Source organism: Leptopilina heterotoma, unplaced genomic scaffold (genome assembly GCF_015476425.1).
Source record: "Leptopilina heterotoma isolate Lh14 unplaced genomic scaffold, ASM1547642v1 Lhet_238, whole genome shotgun sequence".
Taxonomy (NCBI): Eukaryota; Metazoa; Arthropoda; class Insecta; order Hymenoptera; family Figitidae; genus Leptopilina; species Leptopilina heterotoma.
This window is the reverse complement of record NW_025110954.1, coordinates 341,086-363,152: the sequence shown is the minus strand read 5'-3', so window position 1 is coordinate 363,152 and position 22,067 is coordinate 341,086. Positions and strand designations below refer to the sequence as shown.

At 31.1% G+C, this 22,067-nt stretch overlaps 1 protein-coding gene across 14 annotated transcripts in view; it reads left to right on the top strand.

The window, feature by feature from the left end:
- Positions 1 to 22,067, top strand: part of LOC122502799 (zinc finger protein rotund) — a 170,146-nt gene that overhangs the window by 17,469 nt on the left and 130,610 nt on the right. For all 14 annotated transcript variants that reach the window (XM_043613044.1, XM_043613048.1, XM_043613046.1 and 11 more), the window contains exon 3: positions 15,295 to 18,060. In XM_043613044.1, the coding sequence (XP_043468979.1) occupies positions 16,987 to 18,060 (1,074 nt within the window). In that variant the 5' untranslated portion in view covers positions 15,295 to 16,986. The remainder of the gene's footprint in view (positions 1 to 15,294; positions 18,061 to 22,067) is intronic.

Here is a 22,067-nt window from a genome sequence, read left to right as displayed (position 1 = left end):
ACTTATTTTTACTACTTAGGACAAACTACTAAACATTTAATTATTTACGTCTGACTATACCTGAGTTATACTACTTCATATTATTATTTATTATCTTTTTGCCTAATTAATACAAAATATATCAACAATATTGATTCAATTATGCTAATATTCCGATTATTGCAAATTTGCAATGCAACGTTGCTAATTTTGCAAATAAATTACTTTGTAATAAAATAAGGCAAATAAAACGAAAACATTCGAATTTCGTACAATGAATATAAATATTTACTTACACCAAAGTTTCGAAATCTAAATGATTTTCTTTTGAGGAAGTCTATCCAAATAATATACAAAATTAAAAAAAATATAAATAAATAAAAAAAAGAAATAAAAAGAAATAAATAAAATAAATAAATAAAATAAATAAATAAATAAATAAATAAATAAAATAAATAAATAAATAAATAAAATAAATAAATAAAAAAATAGTAATAATAATAATTTTAATAATAAATAAAAGTTTTCTTACGAAAAAATTAATAATTAAAATGAACGAAAACTTACATGATATCCCCTGACGATGGAGTATAGAACCTGGAATCAGAAAATTATAATGGAACTTAATATTGATAAAAATAAAATAAAAATTAAATCAGTTGAAAAATAAAAATAAGTAAATAAAAAAAAATTATTAATTTTGCAAATTTTACTACTTATTTTACTGTAATATTGATTATTTTCGCGTTGAACCAAAATTACTTGTCAATATTGCTGCAAAATTGCGTAGAAATATTGTGATAATATTTCCAAGCAATATTCCGGTAGATTTCATCGCGTCTGACTAAAATTTATTTGTACTACTTAGGACTATAGTAAACTTCGAAAAAAATTTTATATTTCTGTCTGACTAAACCCGACTTTCACTACTTAGTTTTACCTATTAACCTAAATAGCCAAAATTTTTGAAAATTTTTGGATTTAAATTTACAGAAAGTAAAGATAAATTTAAATTTAATTTACAGAAAGTAAATTTAAATTTAAATTTAATTTACAGAAAGTAAATTTAAATTTAAATTTAATTTACAGAAAGTAAATTTACATAATTAAAGTAAAAAAAAATTAAACGAAATTAGAAGGAAAAAGAAAAAATTATGTTTGTCTCAAAAGACAAAAAAATTAAAAAAAAAAAATTGTGTTTGTTTCAAAAGGAAAATAATCAAAAGAAAAAAATTAAAAATAAATATTCAGAAAATTTTCTAAATTGGCGCAATTATCTAAAATTTAAAATTCATAATCCACAATTTATTCAATATTTTAAGAACATTAATATTAATAAATATTAATTTAAATTTTAACTTGAGAGTTTATATGCAAATTTTTTTGGGGGAAAAATGAAATTTTAATATACAGAAAAAGATATGAAATTTTAATAATGAACAATTTTAAAGTGTCTTTTCTTTATTATCGACATATTAATTATTCTTTGATTTTATTAAAACATTAAAAATGTTCTCTCTAGTTTATGTTTTGCAATTCAAATTTTCAATTTCTGTAAGAATTTATTATTTTCGTTTTATTATTTTAATTGAAAATCGAGAAAATGTCATATTTCATTTCTGAAGAATATTAATTTTTAAAAATAAAATCTCACTGCGAATTTTAAAGGAGATTTATTGAATAACGATATGTTGAAGAATATAATTTTTTTACTTTTGTTTTTACAAGGAACAGAATTTTTTCTTTACTTTTTTTTTAAAGCGAAAAGAATTTTTTTCTTTTCCTTTTTTTGAAACCAACAGAATTTTTTTCTTCTTGCTTTTCTTTTTTTTGAAACAAACAGAATTTTTTTCTCTTTTTTAGTTAAACATAATTTTTTCTTTTTTTTTGAAACAAACAAAATTTTTTTATCTTTTTTAATCGAAGAAAATTTTTTTCTTCCTGCTCTTCCGTTTTTTTTTTTTAAAGAAACAGAATTTTTTTCGTTCTTTCGAAGCAATTTTTTTTTTCATTTCAATTTCCGTTTTTTTTTTTTATCTCGGAACGATAAAATTAATTTTCGAAAATTATAATAAACTTTCTTTTTTTTCGAAATGAACAAAAATCTTCTTTCCAAAATTTACAGTAAAAAACTTACCATTCAAGTGAATAGCGAAGTGAATAAAAGTTTTTTCCAAAAAATTTGGTGAAATAAATGATGAAAATTTGTAACATTTTTGAAAATGAAATTCGTTATGATTTTAGCACGGACAAAAACCAAGTTTCCCTTGAAATAAAACTCGAATGGTTCTCGATTCCTCCACTAGACGTCACCTCACCCCGGGGGTAGATCTCAGGAAAGGGTTGAAAGCTTAGAATTCAGAGGCGACTTCACAAGTACGAACCCAACTGCTTCGTGTCTTTAATATTCCTCTATTCGAATTTTTACAGATACTAAAATAATTATTATTAATAGTATTTATTTATTAACATTTTTTTTGTTCATAAATATTTCTTGGGTATTTACCCAAGAAATATTTATGAACAAAAAAAATGTTTTTTAACCAAATAATATTTATTCGCCAAAAAAAAATGTTTATTTATTTATAAATTTATTTAATTAAATATTAAATAATATTTAATAAATAAATATTATTTATTAACCAAATAATATTTATTAACCAAAAAAAATGTTTATTACTCAAATAATATTTTTGAGCAAAAAAGTATTTTTGTAACAATAAATATTTTTATTAACCATAAAATTTAATCTTTTTTGCCAAGAAAAAAATAGTAACTAATATATTTCTTTTTTTGAGAAAAGAATTCTTCTTTTAAAAATGTTAATAAATAAATTATTTGGTTAATAACCATTTTTTTGTTCATAAATATTTTCTGGGTATTTACCCAGAAAATATTTATAAACAAAAAAAAATATTTATTAACAAAATAATTTATTTATTTACCAAAAAAAATGTTTATTAACCAAATAATATTTATTAAACGCAAAAAATTCTTATTAACCAAATAATATTTACTAACCGCAAAAAAATATTTTGTAACGATAAATATTTCTATTAACAATAAAATTTAATATTTTTTGCAAAAAAAAAAATAGTATCTAATATTTTTCGTTTCTTGAGAAAATTCTCTTTGAACTGGAAAAAATAGAAAAAAGAATTAAAAGAAAACCGATTAAAAAAAAATCCGTATCGATTTTCTCCTATTCCGGAACTGACCCCTTCGGCTCGTTTCTCGAATATTCTTTTTCTCCCTATTTATTTTTGCGAACAAGGAAGAAGAAGTTCCACCCGCGATCACCCTCAAGACAAATGTCTTCCTACGCAAAAGTAACTCTTATCTGCAAGCAAATCTGCCGGTCGTCGGTTCGATTCAACCGAACCTGTGACTCTGCAACTGGTATACAAGTGGGTACCTGTTTCGAGTGCGGGTGCACATATGTATATATATTTTATAAATATATTTTTTTTTTCCTCCACACATATACAAACACTATGTATATATATATTTAAAAATATATCCGTATGCAGGTTGCACGAAACGTAAAGAATATACGCGCAAGTAGTATGTACATCCTGCAAAGGGAATCGGTTGGGTATTGCAGTCCAGCTGCCGATCGGCATCAAGGGGAAATCGAGATCGGGATTGGGATCTCTCCTTTGAGTCAAAAGCCACCCACCTCTCTCTCCCTCTCTCTCTCTACTTTCTGCTCTCTTATATGTACATATATGTACGCCTGTATATATACTTTGTTTCACTTGAAACCCTCTTCTCGATTCTCACCTGTTTTTTTAACCCATCCGGACGCATCATGTCTGTAAATATATATCTATATATATACACTTGGATAATACTCGTTCATTTGTAATTTAAAGTGGCCTATACTCGATTATCCAATACACTTCCTACATACTTATTTAATCCTCCCCCCAATCCCCCCTTCCCTCTCCTCGGGACAATTGCCTTCGCGAATTTCTTCGGTTCAAAGCAGACTGCTTGCGTGGACCGGAAGTTTCTTTTATAAAAAAGGGATTTTTTTCCCCTCCCCTCCCCTCACCTTTTTTTTCTCAACGATATTACAAAGTGTGTATAAAAGCCTCCTTAATAATTTTCGTGTGATGATCGATTTTTAATTGATCGTGATTTTGAATGGTTTTTTTCTTTCTAGCAAAATTCTTTGATTTAATTGCACTAATAATAATAATGATTCTATCACTTGGTTTTTAAATTAATTAAGTGTTGAAGTTAAAGATCACTCCGAGTCAAGCGCATGACTCGGAGTGATCGTTAACTTCAACACTTAATTAATTGCAAGTAAATTTGATTTGGCGAATTATGATTGCGGTCTTGAGTTTAAATTTGACTTTGAACTTGAAAACTTACTTTTTGACTCAAATTATTTTTATACTTAATTTTTTAATTTTTTACTTAATTAATTAAAAATTTTTTACTTCACTTTTGACGTTGACTTTTATATTTTCACTCTGATTTTGATTTTTCATTTTTTACTTAATTATACTTTTGATGACATTGACTTTTATTTTCACATTGATTTTGATATTTACATTGACTTTCATTTTTGGACTTTTACTAAGAGTTTTAAAGTCAAAATCATAGTCGAAATTATTTCAAAATTGAAAATGAAAGTCAATGGCAAAATCGAATTGAAAATCAATGTTAAATTATTAAATCGTGACAGCGAGAACTGTTTTTCCTATATTTCTGAGAATTTTTGGCAAATTTTACTAAATAGAGAGTAAATCTTGCAAAACGTTTGAATTAAATTTTGCTTATATAAAGTAAAATTTACTAGGTTTTACTAAAATTTACCTACTTTTGCCAACACTTTACAAAATATTTATACAAGTTACGAAATTTTTAATAAAAACAATTAATTTTGGTCAAATTTACTAAAAGTAAAATAATTTACTAAATTTTTACTAAAATTTACTAATTTTTACTGGAATTTACTAATTTTTACTGAAATTTACTAATTTTTACTATAAATTACTTTGGAACAAAATAATAAAATACAGAAACTGAGATTTAGTAAAATTCACTACAAGCAAAATAATTTACTATATTTTTACTAAAATTTACTAATTTTTACTGAAATTTATTAATTTTTACTATAAAATACTTTGCAACATAATTTATTAGCACTTAATTATTTTAAAACATAATATCATAGTAAAGTGAAAATAAATGAAAAAAATGTAATACGGAAACTGGGATTTAGTAAAATTCACTACAAAAATAGTAAAATTTCACTGATTTTGATTGGATTTTTCAATTTACTGTAAATTTACTATACTTCGAAAATGGTAAAATTTAGGCCATGCGGAAAATGTATAGAAATTTACAACTCTAAATTTGAATTAGTAAAAATTTTTAATAATTTAAACTAGTGACGAATTCGCACTGTTTCATTATAGTAGAAAACTACTAATTCGCAGATTTAAGTAGTACAGAGAAAATCATTATATAGTAGAAAACTACTAATTGAGATTTAAAAAGTACAGAGAAAATCCCAAAACAAAAATTCGTTATCAATGTTCAGAAAAAAAAACTTTTTTTTTTCAAATCCGCGTAAATAATTTGAAAAGAAGAAATAAGAAATTTGAATAGAAGAAACAAGAAATTTGAAAAGAATAAAACAAGAATATCCGTCCAATTGCTCCTTACATTCATCGTCACCACACCTACAACAAAAGGGTCGCGCCGCTCACAATTTTTTCCACTATCTCATTGGTGAATTTTTTTTACGGCACGATCCACCCTCCGTGCGCATTGAACAATACTGGGTTGGGTCGAGTTTCATCTAACTTTTTTTTTCCTCCTTCTACACTTGGAAAAAGAATAGACCACACACTCTCACACGTTCTCTCTTTTGCTACGCGTATATTATACAGAAGAAGGGGTGTGTGCGACGCGACGCGCACGAGTATATTATAAGGACAAAAGAAGTATTAGTAGGGAGAGAAAAAAAAAGGGTCACCCCCACTCTGCCTTGGCGTACACACGTGGCGGACACGTGGAAAAAAGTAGCGAAGGGGGTGGAAAAAAAGGCGACGATAGGCGAGTGCGCGCGTTTGACTCTTATCCCCCCTCCCACTTTTGGCTACTCTTATTTGCCCCTTCTTCTTTTTTCCACCCTCTCTTATCCCCTCTTTTTCCGCCCTTTCTTTCTCTCTCCTTTTCTCTCTCTTTTTTTCTTTTTTTTCTCTCTCTTACTTTTTCACTTTTCGAGAATCTTTCTTTCTCTCTCTCTCACTTTTTTCCTACTCTTATTGTTAGTTCTCTTTATTTCTCTCTAACATTCTCGAGGGTGGTTTTTCCCTCTCTGTCCTTTTCACCTCCTTGGGGGTGGATTCCCCCCCCCCTCGCTCTCTCATCTTCTCGAAAGTGGTTTCCCCCTCTTTTTTTCTCTTTTACTTCCTCGAGGGTGGTTTCTCCCTCTTTTTTTTCGAGGGTAGTTCTCCCCCCCTTTTCTTTCTGTCTTTCACCTTCTCAAGGCTGGACTCCCCCCCCTCTCTCTTTTTGCAGGCCTTGGATATTATAAGTTTTTCGACTTTTTTCGACTATTTTCCAAAAATGCGATAAAAAAAGAATATATATATATATTATAAATAAATAAAATTATAAAAATTTGGTATTTTAATGCAATTTTTGAAAATATTCCAAAATTGCGACTTTTTTTTACTTTTCTTCCAAATATTGCATTAAAATACTAAATTTTTAGTATAATTTTGTAAAATATTTCGATTTTTCCAATGTGGAAAATATAACTATAGACAAATCATTCAAAAAATTATTTTTGAATAATTTTTATAATTAAATTTTCGAAATATACAATTTTAAAAATTAGAAATATAATTGAAATTTTGTAAAATTGAATTGAAAGTAATTGATTTTTTCCAAAGTATTATTATTACAATTTTTGAAAATCAACATTTCAAGAAATTTAATTGCTCGATTGAAAAAAATTTTGTGAAAATAAGTAAATTCTCAAAAAAAAATTTTATGAAAAATCTTCAAATGCGTAAACTTATAAAAATGAAAACTAATGAAAACTAGCTTTCTAAAAACTTGAATTAAAATTTTTTTAAAAAAAGTAATTCTTAGATTTTTTTAATTATAAAGTTTTAAAAATTTAATTATTTTCAATTCTTTTAAAGACATATTAATTCCAAAAATTCAAATACTAGGACAATAAATAATGCAAAAATTAAAATTTTTCAGAATTATTTTCAACATATTTTGGAGAAAACAGTAATTGTGAAAATTTTTTTAATTAAAATTCATTAAAAAATTACTTATCCTTTTTATTTAAATTAATTAAAAATTCTTTTAAGTAATTCAATTATTTTCAAAAAATGACATTAGAATATTTAAAAAGAAATGAATTCAATCTTACAATTGTTTTATCAAATATTTTGGTTATTTATTTTATATTTTTTTTAAATTTCAATTATTTTTAAAAGACTTTATTAAATTTCCATTATTTTTATAAATAGTAACCTTTTTTGCAATAATTCAATTATTTTCAAAAATTTTAATAATCTTTGGGGAAACAATTCAATTATTTTTACAAATAGTAACATTTTTTGCAATAATTCAATTATTTTCTAAAATTTTAATAATCTTTGGAAACAATTCCTTTGATCGTAGTAAAATTTACTTCGAACATAGAAAAATTTACTTCGAAATTATAATAAAAGTTACCAGAACTGTTTTACTATAAAAGTACAGTAAAAATTACCTTGTTTCTATTATCTTCCCCCCCCCCTCTCTCTTTCTCTTCTACCTTGTAGAAGACTTTTTCTATTTCTCTTTTTCACTTTTACAATTTTTTTCCTCTCTCTCTCTCTTTTTGTAAAATGTAAAAAAGTGAAGGAGAGGAAAAAAATTGTAAAAGTAAGAGGGAGGTGAAAGAGAGAGAAGGTGAATGAAGAGAAAAAAGGAGAGGGAAGTCCACCTTCTAAAAAGAGAGAAAAAGAGAGGAAGGTGTAAGAAAGAGAAGAAATCTACTCAGGAGAAGGTAAAAGAAAGAAAGAGAGAGGGAAATCCACCCTCGAGAAGGCGAAAGAGAGAGAGAGAGAAATCCACCCCCGAGGAGATGAAACAGAGAGAGAGAGGGAAATTTACCCTACTCGAGAAGGTGAAAGAGAGAGAGAGAGAGAAAGGGAAAATCACCCTCCAGAAGGCGAAAGAGAGAGAGAGGGTTGAAAGGAAGGGAGAGAAGTCGAGTGGTTTAGTCGAGTGGAGGGGAGAGACGTTGAGGGTGGAGGGAGCGATGGACGCGCCGGAGGGGTCATATCACATTAGATGAACGTCAGGGTTGACGCGAGGGGTAGGGGGTTGGTTGGAGCGAGTGAGGCGGAAGTTGGCGAGTCTCTCTCTTCCCCCGAACGAGGGCGAGAATGCGTAAGACGAGAAGATGACCAGTCGCACTCTCCTCGCTGTCCGCCACCCCTTCTCTCTCTCTCTCTCTTACTCTCTTTCGCCTTCCTCCCTTACTCTCTATCTTTCTCTCTCTCTTTTACTCTCTTTACCTTCTCTCTCACTCTCTCTCTTTCTCCCTTTTAGTGTCTTTATTTCTCTCTCTCTTTCTCTCTTTTACTCTCTTTCTTTACCCTCTCTCTCTCTCTCTCTCTTTCTCCCTTTTACTGTCTTTATTTCTCTCTCTCTCTCTCCCTCTCATTGTTTCGCTAAGGGAGAGTGAGAGAATATTCTCCAAAAGGAGAGAGAGAGAGAGAGAGAAATTGAGTAAATACTGTCCAAGAGAAGAGAGAGACTACTCTCCAAGGGTGAGAGAGAGAGAGAAACCACTCTCCGAACAGATATCTCTTCCCTCGAGCAGTAAAGTGACCATCGTGTGTCTCGGACGTGTTATACAAAGTCGATGTCCCCGTCGAGGTCGATGCTACGACCTTCTCGCCTTGTTAACATTGGTTCGGTCACTGCGAACCTAAGAGCATCTCATCTCTTTTGTCTTGATCGTGATATACTTGTACCGCGTTATTCCGCCTTACATATACAATAACAAGAAGATGGAATAATTCCCTTTAAAAAAAAAAAATTCACCCTGGGGGGAGGGGGCACTCTCCCTCCCTCACCCCGATATATGGTTAGTCACGCATGTGTTGCCACACGGGGTCCATTTTTAAATAGTCCCCACTTTTTTTTTTCTTTCCTTTTTATATTATATACAACAACACCCCCTTATATAACCGATGCCTAGTAACCCCCCTCTATATTTGGCGAATTTTTTCGACTAGTCGATCTTACCGATTCGTGACGAGCGCACGTCGATTGCCCTCGAAAATAAAACTTATACAAAAAGTTATAGTGTACTTTTCCATAATTTTTCCGTTTTTCTCGAAATAAGGGGGAAAGAAGGAGAAAAAGAAAAGAGTGAAGAAGGAGGAAAAGCGATAGGAAAGAAAAGAGGGAAGAAGGAGAAAAAGAAAGGAGGGAAAAAGAAGAAGTGGAGGGAATAGAAAAGGAAAAGGGGGGAAAACGGAGAAGTAGAAAAATAGGAGGAGGAAAGAAAAACGAAAGAAGAAGGAAAGAAAGAAGAAGGGAGGAAAAAAGTGACCAACGAGAAGGCAAGTGAGAGAAGAAGAAAAAAGCAGAATGTGTTATTAAGGGGAAAGAGAGTCCGGTTCTTACAAAAACCCTCCTTCGTTATATGGCTACACCCCACTCTTTCCGCAACCCCTTAGATGTTGCCCTGTTCTGGTAGGCAGTCAGCTTCCACCCACGCGCGAGGGGTGCGCGACGAAGGAATAATAGTGGGAGCAAAGGAAAAGAGGGGTTGACATGAAAACTCCTGTCCGCCCGGTTAGAATCAGTTTTTCATTCCTCGCGTGAATTTTCGTCTCGGTGAATCATATATCGCGTCTTCTTTTTTTCTCAAACCCCCCAAGAAGGTCAACTCTGTAAATAAAGGCCCCGGGCTCGGGCCCGGCAGGCCTAAAAAAAAAAAATTCACCACCCCCCATCAAGAAGGAACAAACAATCTTAAATAACAAAATTTTAGTGCGGCGCGGCTCTATACGGTGGAAATTCCTTCTGATGAACTCGGCAAGTTTGCTTGGGTCAGAATTTTCGCGACCGTGCGCACCACCTAAGACAACGCCCCTACCCGACGCGTTCTTTAAGGCACGGGGGGTGGCTTTTAGTCAGACGCACGCGGTCTGAGACGCGCGCCACCACCGGGCCACCACGGAGAAGGACTTAGCATTTCTCGCGAGTCGCGAAACCGAGTCAGTTCGGTTCCTTCTCCGTCAAGGACTCGAACGCGGAAGAGGAAAAGAAGCTTTTTCTCCTTTTCGAAAAATCGTCGTCGTCTTAAGTTCGCGCCGTCATTACTATAAGGGTTGTCTTGGAAGAAAAGTGATGCAAGACATAAAAACCCTTATTTATCGCGAGAGACAAGGATCGTAAATAATTCTAGTCAAAAGCCATTGGATTTTTTCCCCAATTTTTGGAATTAAAAAATTCTTTTTTTTTTAAACAAAGTTACCGCCAACTACCTTTTTTTGGTACCGTTGATGGGGTCTTCTGTTCTCGTTACCAAACAACAGGATATTGACAAGGTGGTCCTTCTGGAATTTACAAAAATAGTGTTTACCAAAAAAAAAAAAAAAAAATTATTTGGAAATTTTGCCAAAATTTGAACAAGTGGTTGTTGAAGAAATTGTATTTTTATTTTATTTGTTTAGACTTATGCTCTACCCCTTCTTTTGTCCAGTCACAACCCCCCTCCAACCCGCAGGACTGACATGCCCTGTACGTCATCCAGCTGGCCTTCTTCTCTCTCTCTCGCAGGATCAAGCCGGCACTGTTCATTCGATTCCTATCAAAGTCCGGATATCAAGTGCCTAAAATTCTCCCGCCCCCCTCCTGAAATTTCACAAACAAAAATTTTTCCCCCTTTTGTTAAAATGTTCTCCCCCTTTAAAATTGTTAAAAATATTTTACCTTGTATTTTACCTAAAAATCAAAAAGTGGAAAATACTTTTTCCCTTGGACTTTTTGGAGGAGAGAAATTAATTTTTAGTAAAAAAGGTACAAATCCCATACCTGTTAGTTTGAAACGAAAAATTAGACTTCTGTCAAAAAGACAAGTTTTAAAAAATACCCTGAGATTGAAAATTAAGCCAAAAAAAAAAAAATCATCAAAACCGCCTGTTGTCATTTTTGAATTTTCAATAATTGACAACAGGCGGTTTTTGGGAACAAGTTCTATTCAAGTTTATGTCTTCTATTAATAGTTCCAAGTTATACTTGGAAAGTGTACAACAGAACTGACCATCTGAAGGTCAAGTCTATAGCACCCCTAGACTTACTGGACTATTAAGCTCCGTTGACTCTTCACAAGAATTCACTCTTGAATGATCATTCTCGAATCTACAGAGGAAAATTTATTTTTTATTTCGTTCCATGGTTTTTCTATTTTGGTTCTTGAGAATTTTTCTTCAATACCTTTTTGGTTCCTTCACTTCTTAGTACTCTCATCTTCTTTAATTCTTATTCTTATTCCTATTCGTAATTTTTCGTTTGGTCCTAAGTTTTTTCTAGTTCTTACCACCTTTGCCCAATTTTTTTTCTACTAAGTTCTTCTTTATTTCTTATTTTCAATTTTGTTCTCTAATTTTTTATTTAGTTCCAAGTTTATATTTCTTCCAAGTTGTGATTTATTTCCAAGTTTCTATTTATTACAAGTTGTGATTTATTTCCAAGTTCATATTTTTTCCAAGTTGTGATTTATTTCCAAGTTCATATTTTTTTCAAGTTGTGATTTATTTCCAAGTTTATATTTTTAAAGTTGTGATTTACTTCAAAGTTTACATTTTTTTTCTAAGTTGGTATTTATTTACAAATATCTCTTCTTTTCCAAGTTGTCATTTCCAATTTTCTACTTTTCCCCAAGTTGTCATTTCCAAATTTCTACTTTTCTTCAAATTGTCATTTACAAATTTCTATTTTTCTCTAAGTTGTCATTTTCTTACAAGTTTTTTTTCAAAATTGAAATTTTTTTCCAAGTTCTACTTTTGAATTTTCTTATTTATTTTTGTGTTTCAATTTACTTCTGAGTTCTTATTTCTAAATTTTTATTTGTTTCTAAATTATTATTTATTTCTAAGTTCTTATTTACTTCCCAGTTATTTTTTTCTAAGTTCTTGTTTCTTTCTGACTTTATATCTTCCTCTGAGTTCTTATTTTTTTCAAAGTTCACTCTTATTTCTACGTTCTTATTTATTTCTAAGTGCATATTTACTTCCGAGTTCTTATTTTTTTCCAAGTTCGTGTTTCTTTCTGAGTTCATATCTAACTCTGAGTTCTTATTTTTTTTTAAAGTTCACTCTTATTTATGAGTTCTTATTTTTTTCCAAGTTCACTCTTATTTTCGAGTTCTTATTTTTTTCTAAGTTCACTCTTATTTCTGAGGTCTTATTTATTTCTAAGTTTTTATTTAATTCCGAGTTTTTATTTTTTTCCAAGTTCGTGTTTCTTTCTGAGTTCATGTCTAACTTTGAGTTCTTATTTTTTTCCAAAGTTCACTCATATTTCTCAGTTCTTATTTATTTCTAACTTCTAAGTTCAATCTTATTTCTAATTTTTTATTTATTTCCAAGTTTAGAATTACTTCTAAGTTCTCATTTATTTTTAATTTATTCTCGAGATCTTGTTTATTTCTGAGTTCTTATTTATTTTCTATTTCTTCTTCATCTCTGAGTTCCTACTTGTTTCAAAATTATTTTTTCTTTACTTCTTAATTTTCTAGCTTCTTTCCATTTTCCACTTCTTGGTTATTTTTTACTTCGTTTTATTTTTGAATTAGTTATTTCCTTGTTTTTATTTCAGAATTCGTAACTATTTTTCAGTTTTTTTTCAGTTCTGCTTTATTTCTCAGGTCCAATTTAATTCTGATTTCTTATTTACTTGTCAATGTTTATTGATAACTTGTTTCATACTTGGTTTCAAGTTCTTACTCTCTTAGTTCTTCTTTATTTCTTATTTATTTTTTCTTAATTTTTTTTATTTCTTCTTTACTTTTCCTTTTTTCCCTTTATTTCTCCTTTACTTCTATTTTATTTTCTCTTTATTTTTTCTTATTTCTTCACTTCTTCCCTAGTTCTCAGTCTTTAGTCCCTATTTTTTATTCGAAATACTTTGAAATTGAAATAAATTCTCGAAAAAAATTTGAAACTAAGAAAAAAAGTGTAGTAACTACAAAAGTGTCACCACTCACTCTACAACACTTGTCATATTCCAAAAAAAATCCCACTTCACCCTTTTTTTGACATAAGTCTAAAAAAATCTTTCCCTTTTTCTAATACTTCTACTCATTTTTTTCCAATACTCATACTATAATTTTTTTCATAACACAAATGAAAAATCTGATTCGTGATTAAAATTTAGTGAACATTGTGATTTTAAATTAACATCGAGAGAATTTTGTGTGACGTTTATAAAAAAAAAATGCCTCTCTTACATACGCGTAGTTGATTTCTGAATGTAATAATGACACCATAAGGGAGTTAAAGTATTACTTTAATTTTACAACGGAGTACACGATACTCGTGTGTTCCCTTTTGAATGCGTATTTTTCTCATTGTCTTTTTCCTATTTCCTCCCTCGTGACGTGCATCGAAAGCTCCCGGCGCGTTGCGACGGTACGAGACGTTTGTCGTTTAACCGGCTAAATTACCAAACATAAAAACAACATTGATGACGTGAACAAAAAAAAAGGAGAAGAAAAAAAAATGTGTGCAAATACAAAGAAAAGAATAATATAATACCCAAGTGAAGTGGAATTAATATTTAAAAATTGAAATATCGAGAAACTGGAAACTTTTTCTATAGAGTCAATTTTACCGCAGTGACAAGTGTTTTATAAAGTGAAAAAGATATTTTAATTGCATTCGCGTCAAACTAGAATTCAATTTGAGAAAAATTTTTTTCATTTAAGTTTTTGAATAAATGAAAATTAATTTAATTAATTTGAATTTTTTTTAAACTCGGAATATTAAATACTACTTTTATGTTTGTGACTTCATTTCGTTTTTGTGTTTAACTCTTGTTCAACTTTCGTAATTTTTAAGGATGTCAACTTGAGACAAAAGGCAATTGATTTTTTTTTTTTTTTTGAGACAAAAAACGTATCAATTGCCTTTAGTCTCAAAAGTTGATATCCTGAAAAACTACTTTTTTCGCTTCTATTTTTCATTTAGTTCCTTTTTTGTCTTTCATTTATTATTCACTTTCTTTTTTGACTTCTATTTATTATTTACTTTCTGCTTATTTTTTATTTAACTGAACGAACGGTTTTAATTATTAATTTTTCTTTCTCATAAACGAAGAATTATATTTTTTTATTATTCTTTCAATTTTTGTTATTTAATTGAAAATTTATCAAATGCCAATAAAATAAACGACATTTATGGTTTTAATCATTAATTCTATAAAGTCATTAAAAATCTAACACTTCTTAGCGGGATAATCGACATATTATACAGAAAAGTGAAAACGTCCTTGGCAGAAATTCAATTGAATTCGTAGTTTGAGAAAAGTTTCAGATAAAGAAAATGACGTGCTTGCGAGACAACTTTTTCGCGAGTTTAAATAATTTCTTTGTCGGAAATCGTGAATTTAAAAAAAACCATCACTATTCCGTTTTTCTAAGAATAAAATATTTTCCCCCTCACAAGAAAGAAGAGTGAAACTAGGCCGTACCAGTGAATTGGAATCCATTTGAGACCATTATTGTTTTATTAGTTGACCCTAGAAAATCTATATTTTTCCTCATTGTGAACTTTTGGAAAATTAATCTAAAAATTTTAAAACTTCTACCTGTACTTTTATACTAAAAGAGCAAAAAAATACTAAAATGCAAATTTATATGGAAATAAATAAAATGTGAAAAATTAAATAATCGAAAGTGCAAGATTTCAAAGTTAATAGAATTTTCAACTTTTTCGAAATATCTTCAAGTGGGAAAGTGTTTTTTATGAGAACAATTTTTGGTCCAGTGAAAAAGAGAAAGAAATGGTTTTGTGCAATAAGATGGAAAATGTGCACGTTTTGCAAAAGGAATATTTTGTATCTCAGTTTAGAGTGTCTCCTGCTTGAAGAGAATTCGAAAAGTGTTGACTATTAAATTTTGTTAACCAACATTTTTGATTCGTTTTTGAAAAATAAAAAAACAGATTGTTCGAAACGATTAGAAAATTAGATTAGAAAACAAAATGTGAATGAGGGAAAAAGAGATAATTTTGAACCGAGTTTATTTTGTGATTTCAGCTTGGAGCGGGAGACGCGTTGCAGCGAGAAATTCCCGCGCAGGAGAGGAAGACTGGACAAAGTGGAAGAAGCAGAATAAGACAAGAGAGGAAAAATAGGAGAGTAGGAAAGCGGAAGAAGATCGGTTAGAAGCGGGTTTAAAAGTGAAATGAAATCTGGATAATAATACTCATCAGAGGAGAAGGAGTAGAAGACGAAGAAGAAGAGATTGTGAAAGGAAAAGAAGAAAAGTAAGTGGATGAGCAAGAACACGAGAAGAAAGCGGAAGACCAAGAAGAAGAAGAAGGAAAACACCGAGGGAAAACGGTTGGAGAACCCGCGCCGCATACATTTATATTTCAGTGTGTTCAAAAAACGAGTGTACCTAAGTGCAATATTAATTAAACCTACTCTAAACGATAATAAGCAACTACTACTATTTACCATCGGCGATCAGTTACGACGCGGTAATCGATAAATCTTTTCAAGATTAATACTAGAGTCGCATTTTTTTTTTCGAGAACAAGTCATACGGACATAATAAGGACAAAGAAGGAAGATTCAGAAGAATTGAAGAAAATCTAAATAGGGAGTGCTCTCGTCCTGAATAAATATTACCAAGATCTTTACCAAAAGCGAAATCCGCTTTGAAATCACACTTACAATTCACACAGTTACACAAACTAACCAAACGGGGCAAAACTCAGGGCAAAACAGGACGAGCAGTATCATCCAGTGTGAGATTTTTTCCGAAGAGAATCCTCCAACCGAGTCGTGTCCGTGAACTTTCGTCTCGTTCACACCGTCCGGGCTGGGCAATCCTGAATTTTAACCTGAACTTAAGTGTACGATAGACTAAGTAGATAGAAGAAGAAATAGGATATTTCTCTCGACGAGAAAACAAATTTTCGATCGCGCGCATTTAAATTTGAAGAAGAAGAATTAAAAAAACACTAACAGACAATACATTACACTAAGAATTGTACATAAACAGACACAACAAGAAGACGGATTCAAAGGGGGATAGAAGAGAAGATTATTATTTGAAAGTTTGATGAACCAAAGAGTCACGGTTTGGTGCGGCAGACAGCACGTGGCGCGAAACTGACGTCTAACGTGTCGTCGTAGGTCGACGAGAAATCTGTGGCATCACCTCGAGGCAAGTGACGGCGGCAAGCGCGGAAGTGTGCCCGTCGTCGAGCTGCTTACCGAAAGGCGTGCGAAAAATCGGGCAAGCTGCGCCGGAAGGGGGTAGCCCGGGCTTCGCGCGAAGGCCTCAAGATTTCGGACGCGACGGCGGCCCTAGACCTGCGCGCCCAATCGCAAGCCCAACCGGACTTTGGCCTGGAGCAATCACACCACCACCACCATCAACAGCAACAACAAAATCAACAGACGCACCAACAAAACCAAAATCCAGAGGCGCGGCCTCTTCACCTTCATCATCAGCATCATCAACATCATCTCCAACATCACCCGGTCAATCATCATCACTCTGGCGATTCGGGGGGTGGGATAGGTGTTCCCGGAGGAGGAGGCGGCGGTGGTGCTGGTGGTGGCGGTGGCGGAGGAAATCACCGCCCAGGGCCCGACGCCGACCCAAGGCCCACGAGAATCGACGACGAGGAGGACATCACCGAGCGGGACGACGAGGACGAAGACGAGGACCCCTGCACGTCCCCCGAGCCCGACCTCGATCCCGTACCCGAACCAATGGAGGTCCAAGCCTCAGCCGTGTCCGCTGCTGCGGCCAACCTCCACGCCCTTAGGCAGCACGTCTTCAAAATGTCCGACTACTGGCAACAACCCCAAAGAGGACCCCCTCAACACTCACCCGGACTGCAGCACAGTCCCCTACAGAATTCAACCCCCCAAACAAACATGCACAGTCCTCTCGGGCAACAACAACAGCAGCAGCAGCAAACCCAACAACAACCATCCCAACAACAACCCACCCAACAGACCCCAACTGCCTCCCAAGCTCAACAAACCACCAACTCCCTAACTCAAAATTCCACCTCCATGCAACCCACCCTTATGATGAATCAATCAGCCCAACATCAGTCTTCCCCATCACCCACCTCACCATCACCCCAAGCCGATCATCAAAACTCCATCAACACATGCATGGTACAAAGTCTACATAGTTTCGCTCAGGCCCAAGTCCAAGCGAAAGCACAACAAACAATGTCGCAAGCCTCAAGTCCCACACTCACCGTCCAGGCTGTGCAGGCTGCTCAAGCGATAAATCAAAATTTAGGCCAAGCACTGACACAGGCCCTACAGCAAAATATGCAGCAGAGTCTCGGTCAAACGCTGCAGCACAATCTTGCTCAAAGTCTCACGCCAAGTTTATCGCCACAACAGCAACAGCAATTATTAAATCAGCCGCAAAATTTAAGTCAAAGTCAAAATCTCCAACAAAATATGCAGAGTCAAGTGCAAAATTTATCTCAACAGCAGCAGCAGCAGCAACAACAACAACAGCAGCAGCAACAAGCGCAAAATTTAACTCAAACATTAAATCATCAATCATTACAGCAGCAGGCGCAAAATTTGAGTCAAACAATGCCGCAAAATTTACAGCAGCAAGTGCAAAATTTAAGTCAAAATATGCAACAGCAAGCGCTCAATATGGCTAATTCAATTAGTCAAAATGGTGGACTGAGTGGAATGAGCTTAACGGGGAATCAACAGAGTTCGCAGAATTCAATGCTGAGTCCTGGTGCTGGCAGTCAGGATTCACACGATGTCACACTATCCGAGAAGCTGATGAATGAACTACAGGTGAGTAATTACTGTGCATTAATTGTTGGTGTAAATCGTTATTTTTTATTGTACTTGACCACCCTGAAGCGAATGTTTCATTTCGAATAACCAATCACTTGTCTATCAAATAAATATTTAATTTTGTCAAATAATTTTCAATTTATTTTTACACGGAGAAAAGTATAAAGGAACTTTTACTGCTTTTATAGTAAAACATTTCCGCTTAAGCATTTCTGGTAAATTTTATTACTACTTTCGGAGTAAATACTATGTTCGAAGTAAATTTTACTACGTTCAAAGAAAATATTTGTGAAAATGGGTAAAATTTGCTTCGAACGTAGCAAAATTGACTCCAAAGTGGTAAAAGTTACCAAAGTTACCAAAACTGCTTAACCGGAAATGTTTTACTATCAAAGTACTCTTTAAATTTGAATTAGTAGAAATGTTTACTAATTTGAATTAGTGACTGACTTTTTCCTTTTCAATTTGAATTAGTAAATTTTGCTAATAAATTAGTAGAAATTACTATTTATTAGTAAAACTATTTGCTATTTACTAATTGAAAAACAAAAAGTTAGTCACTAATTAAAATTAATAAACATTTTTACTAATTTAAATTTAGAGAACAGTAAAAGTTACTTTATAATAGCACAGTTTTTCACATGTGTCAAATAATTTTCCCCTGAATCAAATAATTTTCATTTTAATAAAATGAATTTTCTTTCAATACTAAATACTATAATCAATTTGAAGCAAATTGCCCTTTAGTCAATAATTTCAGTGTAGCAGAAAATTGGAAACTGAATCAGTAATTTTGGTACTTTGATTTCAAACACTGCAGTAGAAAATACAAAGAAATTAACTCGAATAAAAATTATTTGATAGAAGTAAATAATTATTTCATAATATACAAGCACTGTTAACTTAAGAGTATCAAATCGCAACGAATTGTTACCGAAAATGTGGTTCAAATAAAAAAAATGGTCCAAATTTTCAGCATCAATTTGATCCAGTTTAGTATCAATTTGATATTTTCAAGAAAACTGTGATTGATGGTTTAATTAAATTGAATAAAGTGCATTATACAATGAGAAAGGATTTTAAGATTGACAATTGAATTGTTAATATAAAACTAAGAAATATTTTGTTGTCCTAACAGTTCAGATCTTCAGATCGGTTCTAAATTTATAAACGACAAAAAATTTTGTGCAACAAAAAAGGGAAATATTAACAATTCTTGTTTCTCTATGTATATATAAATAGACCTTTATTGATGGAAAATTTATCCCCTTTCGATGAGAAAATTGATTTCATTCTGCATGTAAGTTAGGTGTTAATATTTCATAATCATCCAATACGTAGATTTTATCCATTCACAAGATTTGAATAATTTCCATTTACTAAATAACATCAGAGATCATTGTCTTTATAATAGACCATAATTAGAAGGGATTTCTTTTATCCCCTTAGTTGAAATATACAATAATTGCAAAATTCGAAGAGTATTTATTATTATTACTATATTGCTGTTGAATATTATTCGGAAAGGTTCTAAATTTTTAGACATAAATTGTACAGAAAAATTTGAAATTCGAAAATTCATACTAAGATTTCAAGAAATGTACTCAAAAATTGAAAAATGAATATTTAAAAGTTTTAATTGCAAAATTCAAAAGTAATATTGATGTTGTCGAAAAAAATACAAAATTTGTAAATGAAAACGAAAAATCGACAAAATTTCTTTTCCATAATGCAAAATTGATTAAAATTACACTGAAAAATCAAAAAAAAAAAATTGCGACTAAATATATGATAAAATGAGAAATTAAAATTGACAAATTTTTCTACTTTCAAAGTGCAAAATTAGTTAAAAATTGTTTAAAAAATCAAAAAATTTTATTCCTTTTAAAAAAATGGTATCAATTTTTCACCCATTTATCAAAATTTGGTCAAAAATTTTGACACAATTCACACGCTCGTTTGCAAAAATAAAAATCTAACTCAAAATCTCTCGGCAAAATTGCAGTAAAAATTATCTAAAACAAAAAAGTAAAAAATACGCACAAAGTACATGAAAGAATATTTAAATTTACAATCTCGTATGCAAAAGAAATCGAATTCAAAAATTCGAAAAAATTTTTACTCGAAAAAATTGCAGTAAAAATTATATTAAAAAGCAGTAAAAAATATATAAAGCTACACGAAAGAATAGAAATTTAAAGACTTGTATAAAAATAAAAATCGAACTAAAAAATCATCAGTAAAAATTACAGACAAAAAACAGTAAAAAAAATGCATAAAATACACGAAAGAGTAGTAGAAATTTACCCGCTGGTATAAAAATAAAAATCTAACTAAAAAAACCTCGAAAAAATTGCAGTAAAAATTATATAAAAATACAGTAGAAAAATAGATAAAGTTACACGAAAAAATAGAAATTTACACGCTTGCATAAAAATAAAAATCGAGCTCAAAATCTCCCTGAAAAAATTGCAGTAAAAATGTTATAAAAAAAAATAGTAAAAAATAAATAAAGTTATACAAACGAATAGAAATTTACAGACTTGTATAAAAATAATTATCGAACTAAAAAAACCCCGAAAAAATCAGAAGTAAAAATTACATCCAAAAACCAGAAAAAAATACAGAAACTAGAGAGAATACAAAATTTCGACTTAGAAATCGAAAAAAAAATAGAAAAAGAAAAGAAAAGAGGAGAAAAGAATTCGCAAAAAAATAGAGGAATGAAATTGGACGGAGGAGAATTTTGTCAATTGTTCCAAACCGCGACTGTACTGAGATACGCTGACCACGGTTCATGCACACTCCAGTACGTTGACTTACTGCATCGCACAGACACACATTCAGAAAATTCTCTCTACGTATGCGTGACACCAAATACGAATACTCGGCGCACGCACACATACCATTGGGGATGCAGATACTACGTCTCCCGGGGTTCTTGACCTGCACAACACAGATAATACCATACGCATACGTCATACTGCACAGAGCCGAGAAGATGTTACCGAGAAAATATTGAACCGACACCGTTTCTTTTTTACATTATATACAAGATGGTCACACGCATGTCCTATACATTTATATCCATCACCGGGACTTTATTTTCAATTACTTCTTTTTTTCTTCTTTTTTCTTCTTTTTTCTTCTTATTCTTATTTCCATCTATTCGAAAACCGCGAATAATTATCGGGGGCTCAATATTTTTCTTTTCATTCGCAGCATCCGCATTCGATTTTTCATTTTTTTCTCACAGAACCGATAACAAATAGAATCAGTATATAATTGTATTGTATAAACTTATAATAATAATACAGTAATAGTATAGTAGGAAAAAAATAATATAAAACAGTGTAGTAATCGTATAATAATAGTATAACAATAGTACAACAATAGTATAACAATAGTATAACAATAGCTCACCGATACTATAACAAATACCAATACTATAATAATACTATAAAAATAATACGATAATATTACGAAGAAGTAATTATTTTTAATTTCATCAAAAGTAAGAAGAAAAAAAATTGTTTTTGTAATTATAGGTTGTTTTCTTTGCGGTCTCTTTATTCTCCACTTAACAATTGGAATACTAAATTATTGATGTGTGAGCACGTTTTTAACGGTCATGGTCGGACATTGCAATATCTATTAATATTGTAATTTTAATTTATTTCCTCTAAATTTGAATTAGTCAAAAATAACTAATTTTATAGTAAAAAATCAGTCACTGATTCAAAAAGTCATTAATTACTAATGAAATAGTTAATATTAACTAATTATTAGTTAAATTTACTTTTACCTTAGGTCAAAATAACTGAAATTTTTGTTAACTAATTCAGTCAGTGAAATTTGACTATTTTTATAGTTATTTATGAACTAATAATTAGTAATTTCTAATTATTAGTATTAATTACTAATTAAATAATTAGAAATTGAATATTAGTATTAAATACTTATAATTAGTAATTAGAAATTAATTAACTAATTAAATATTAGTT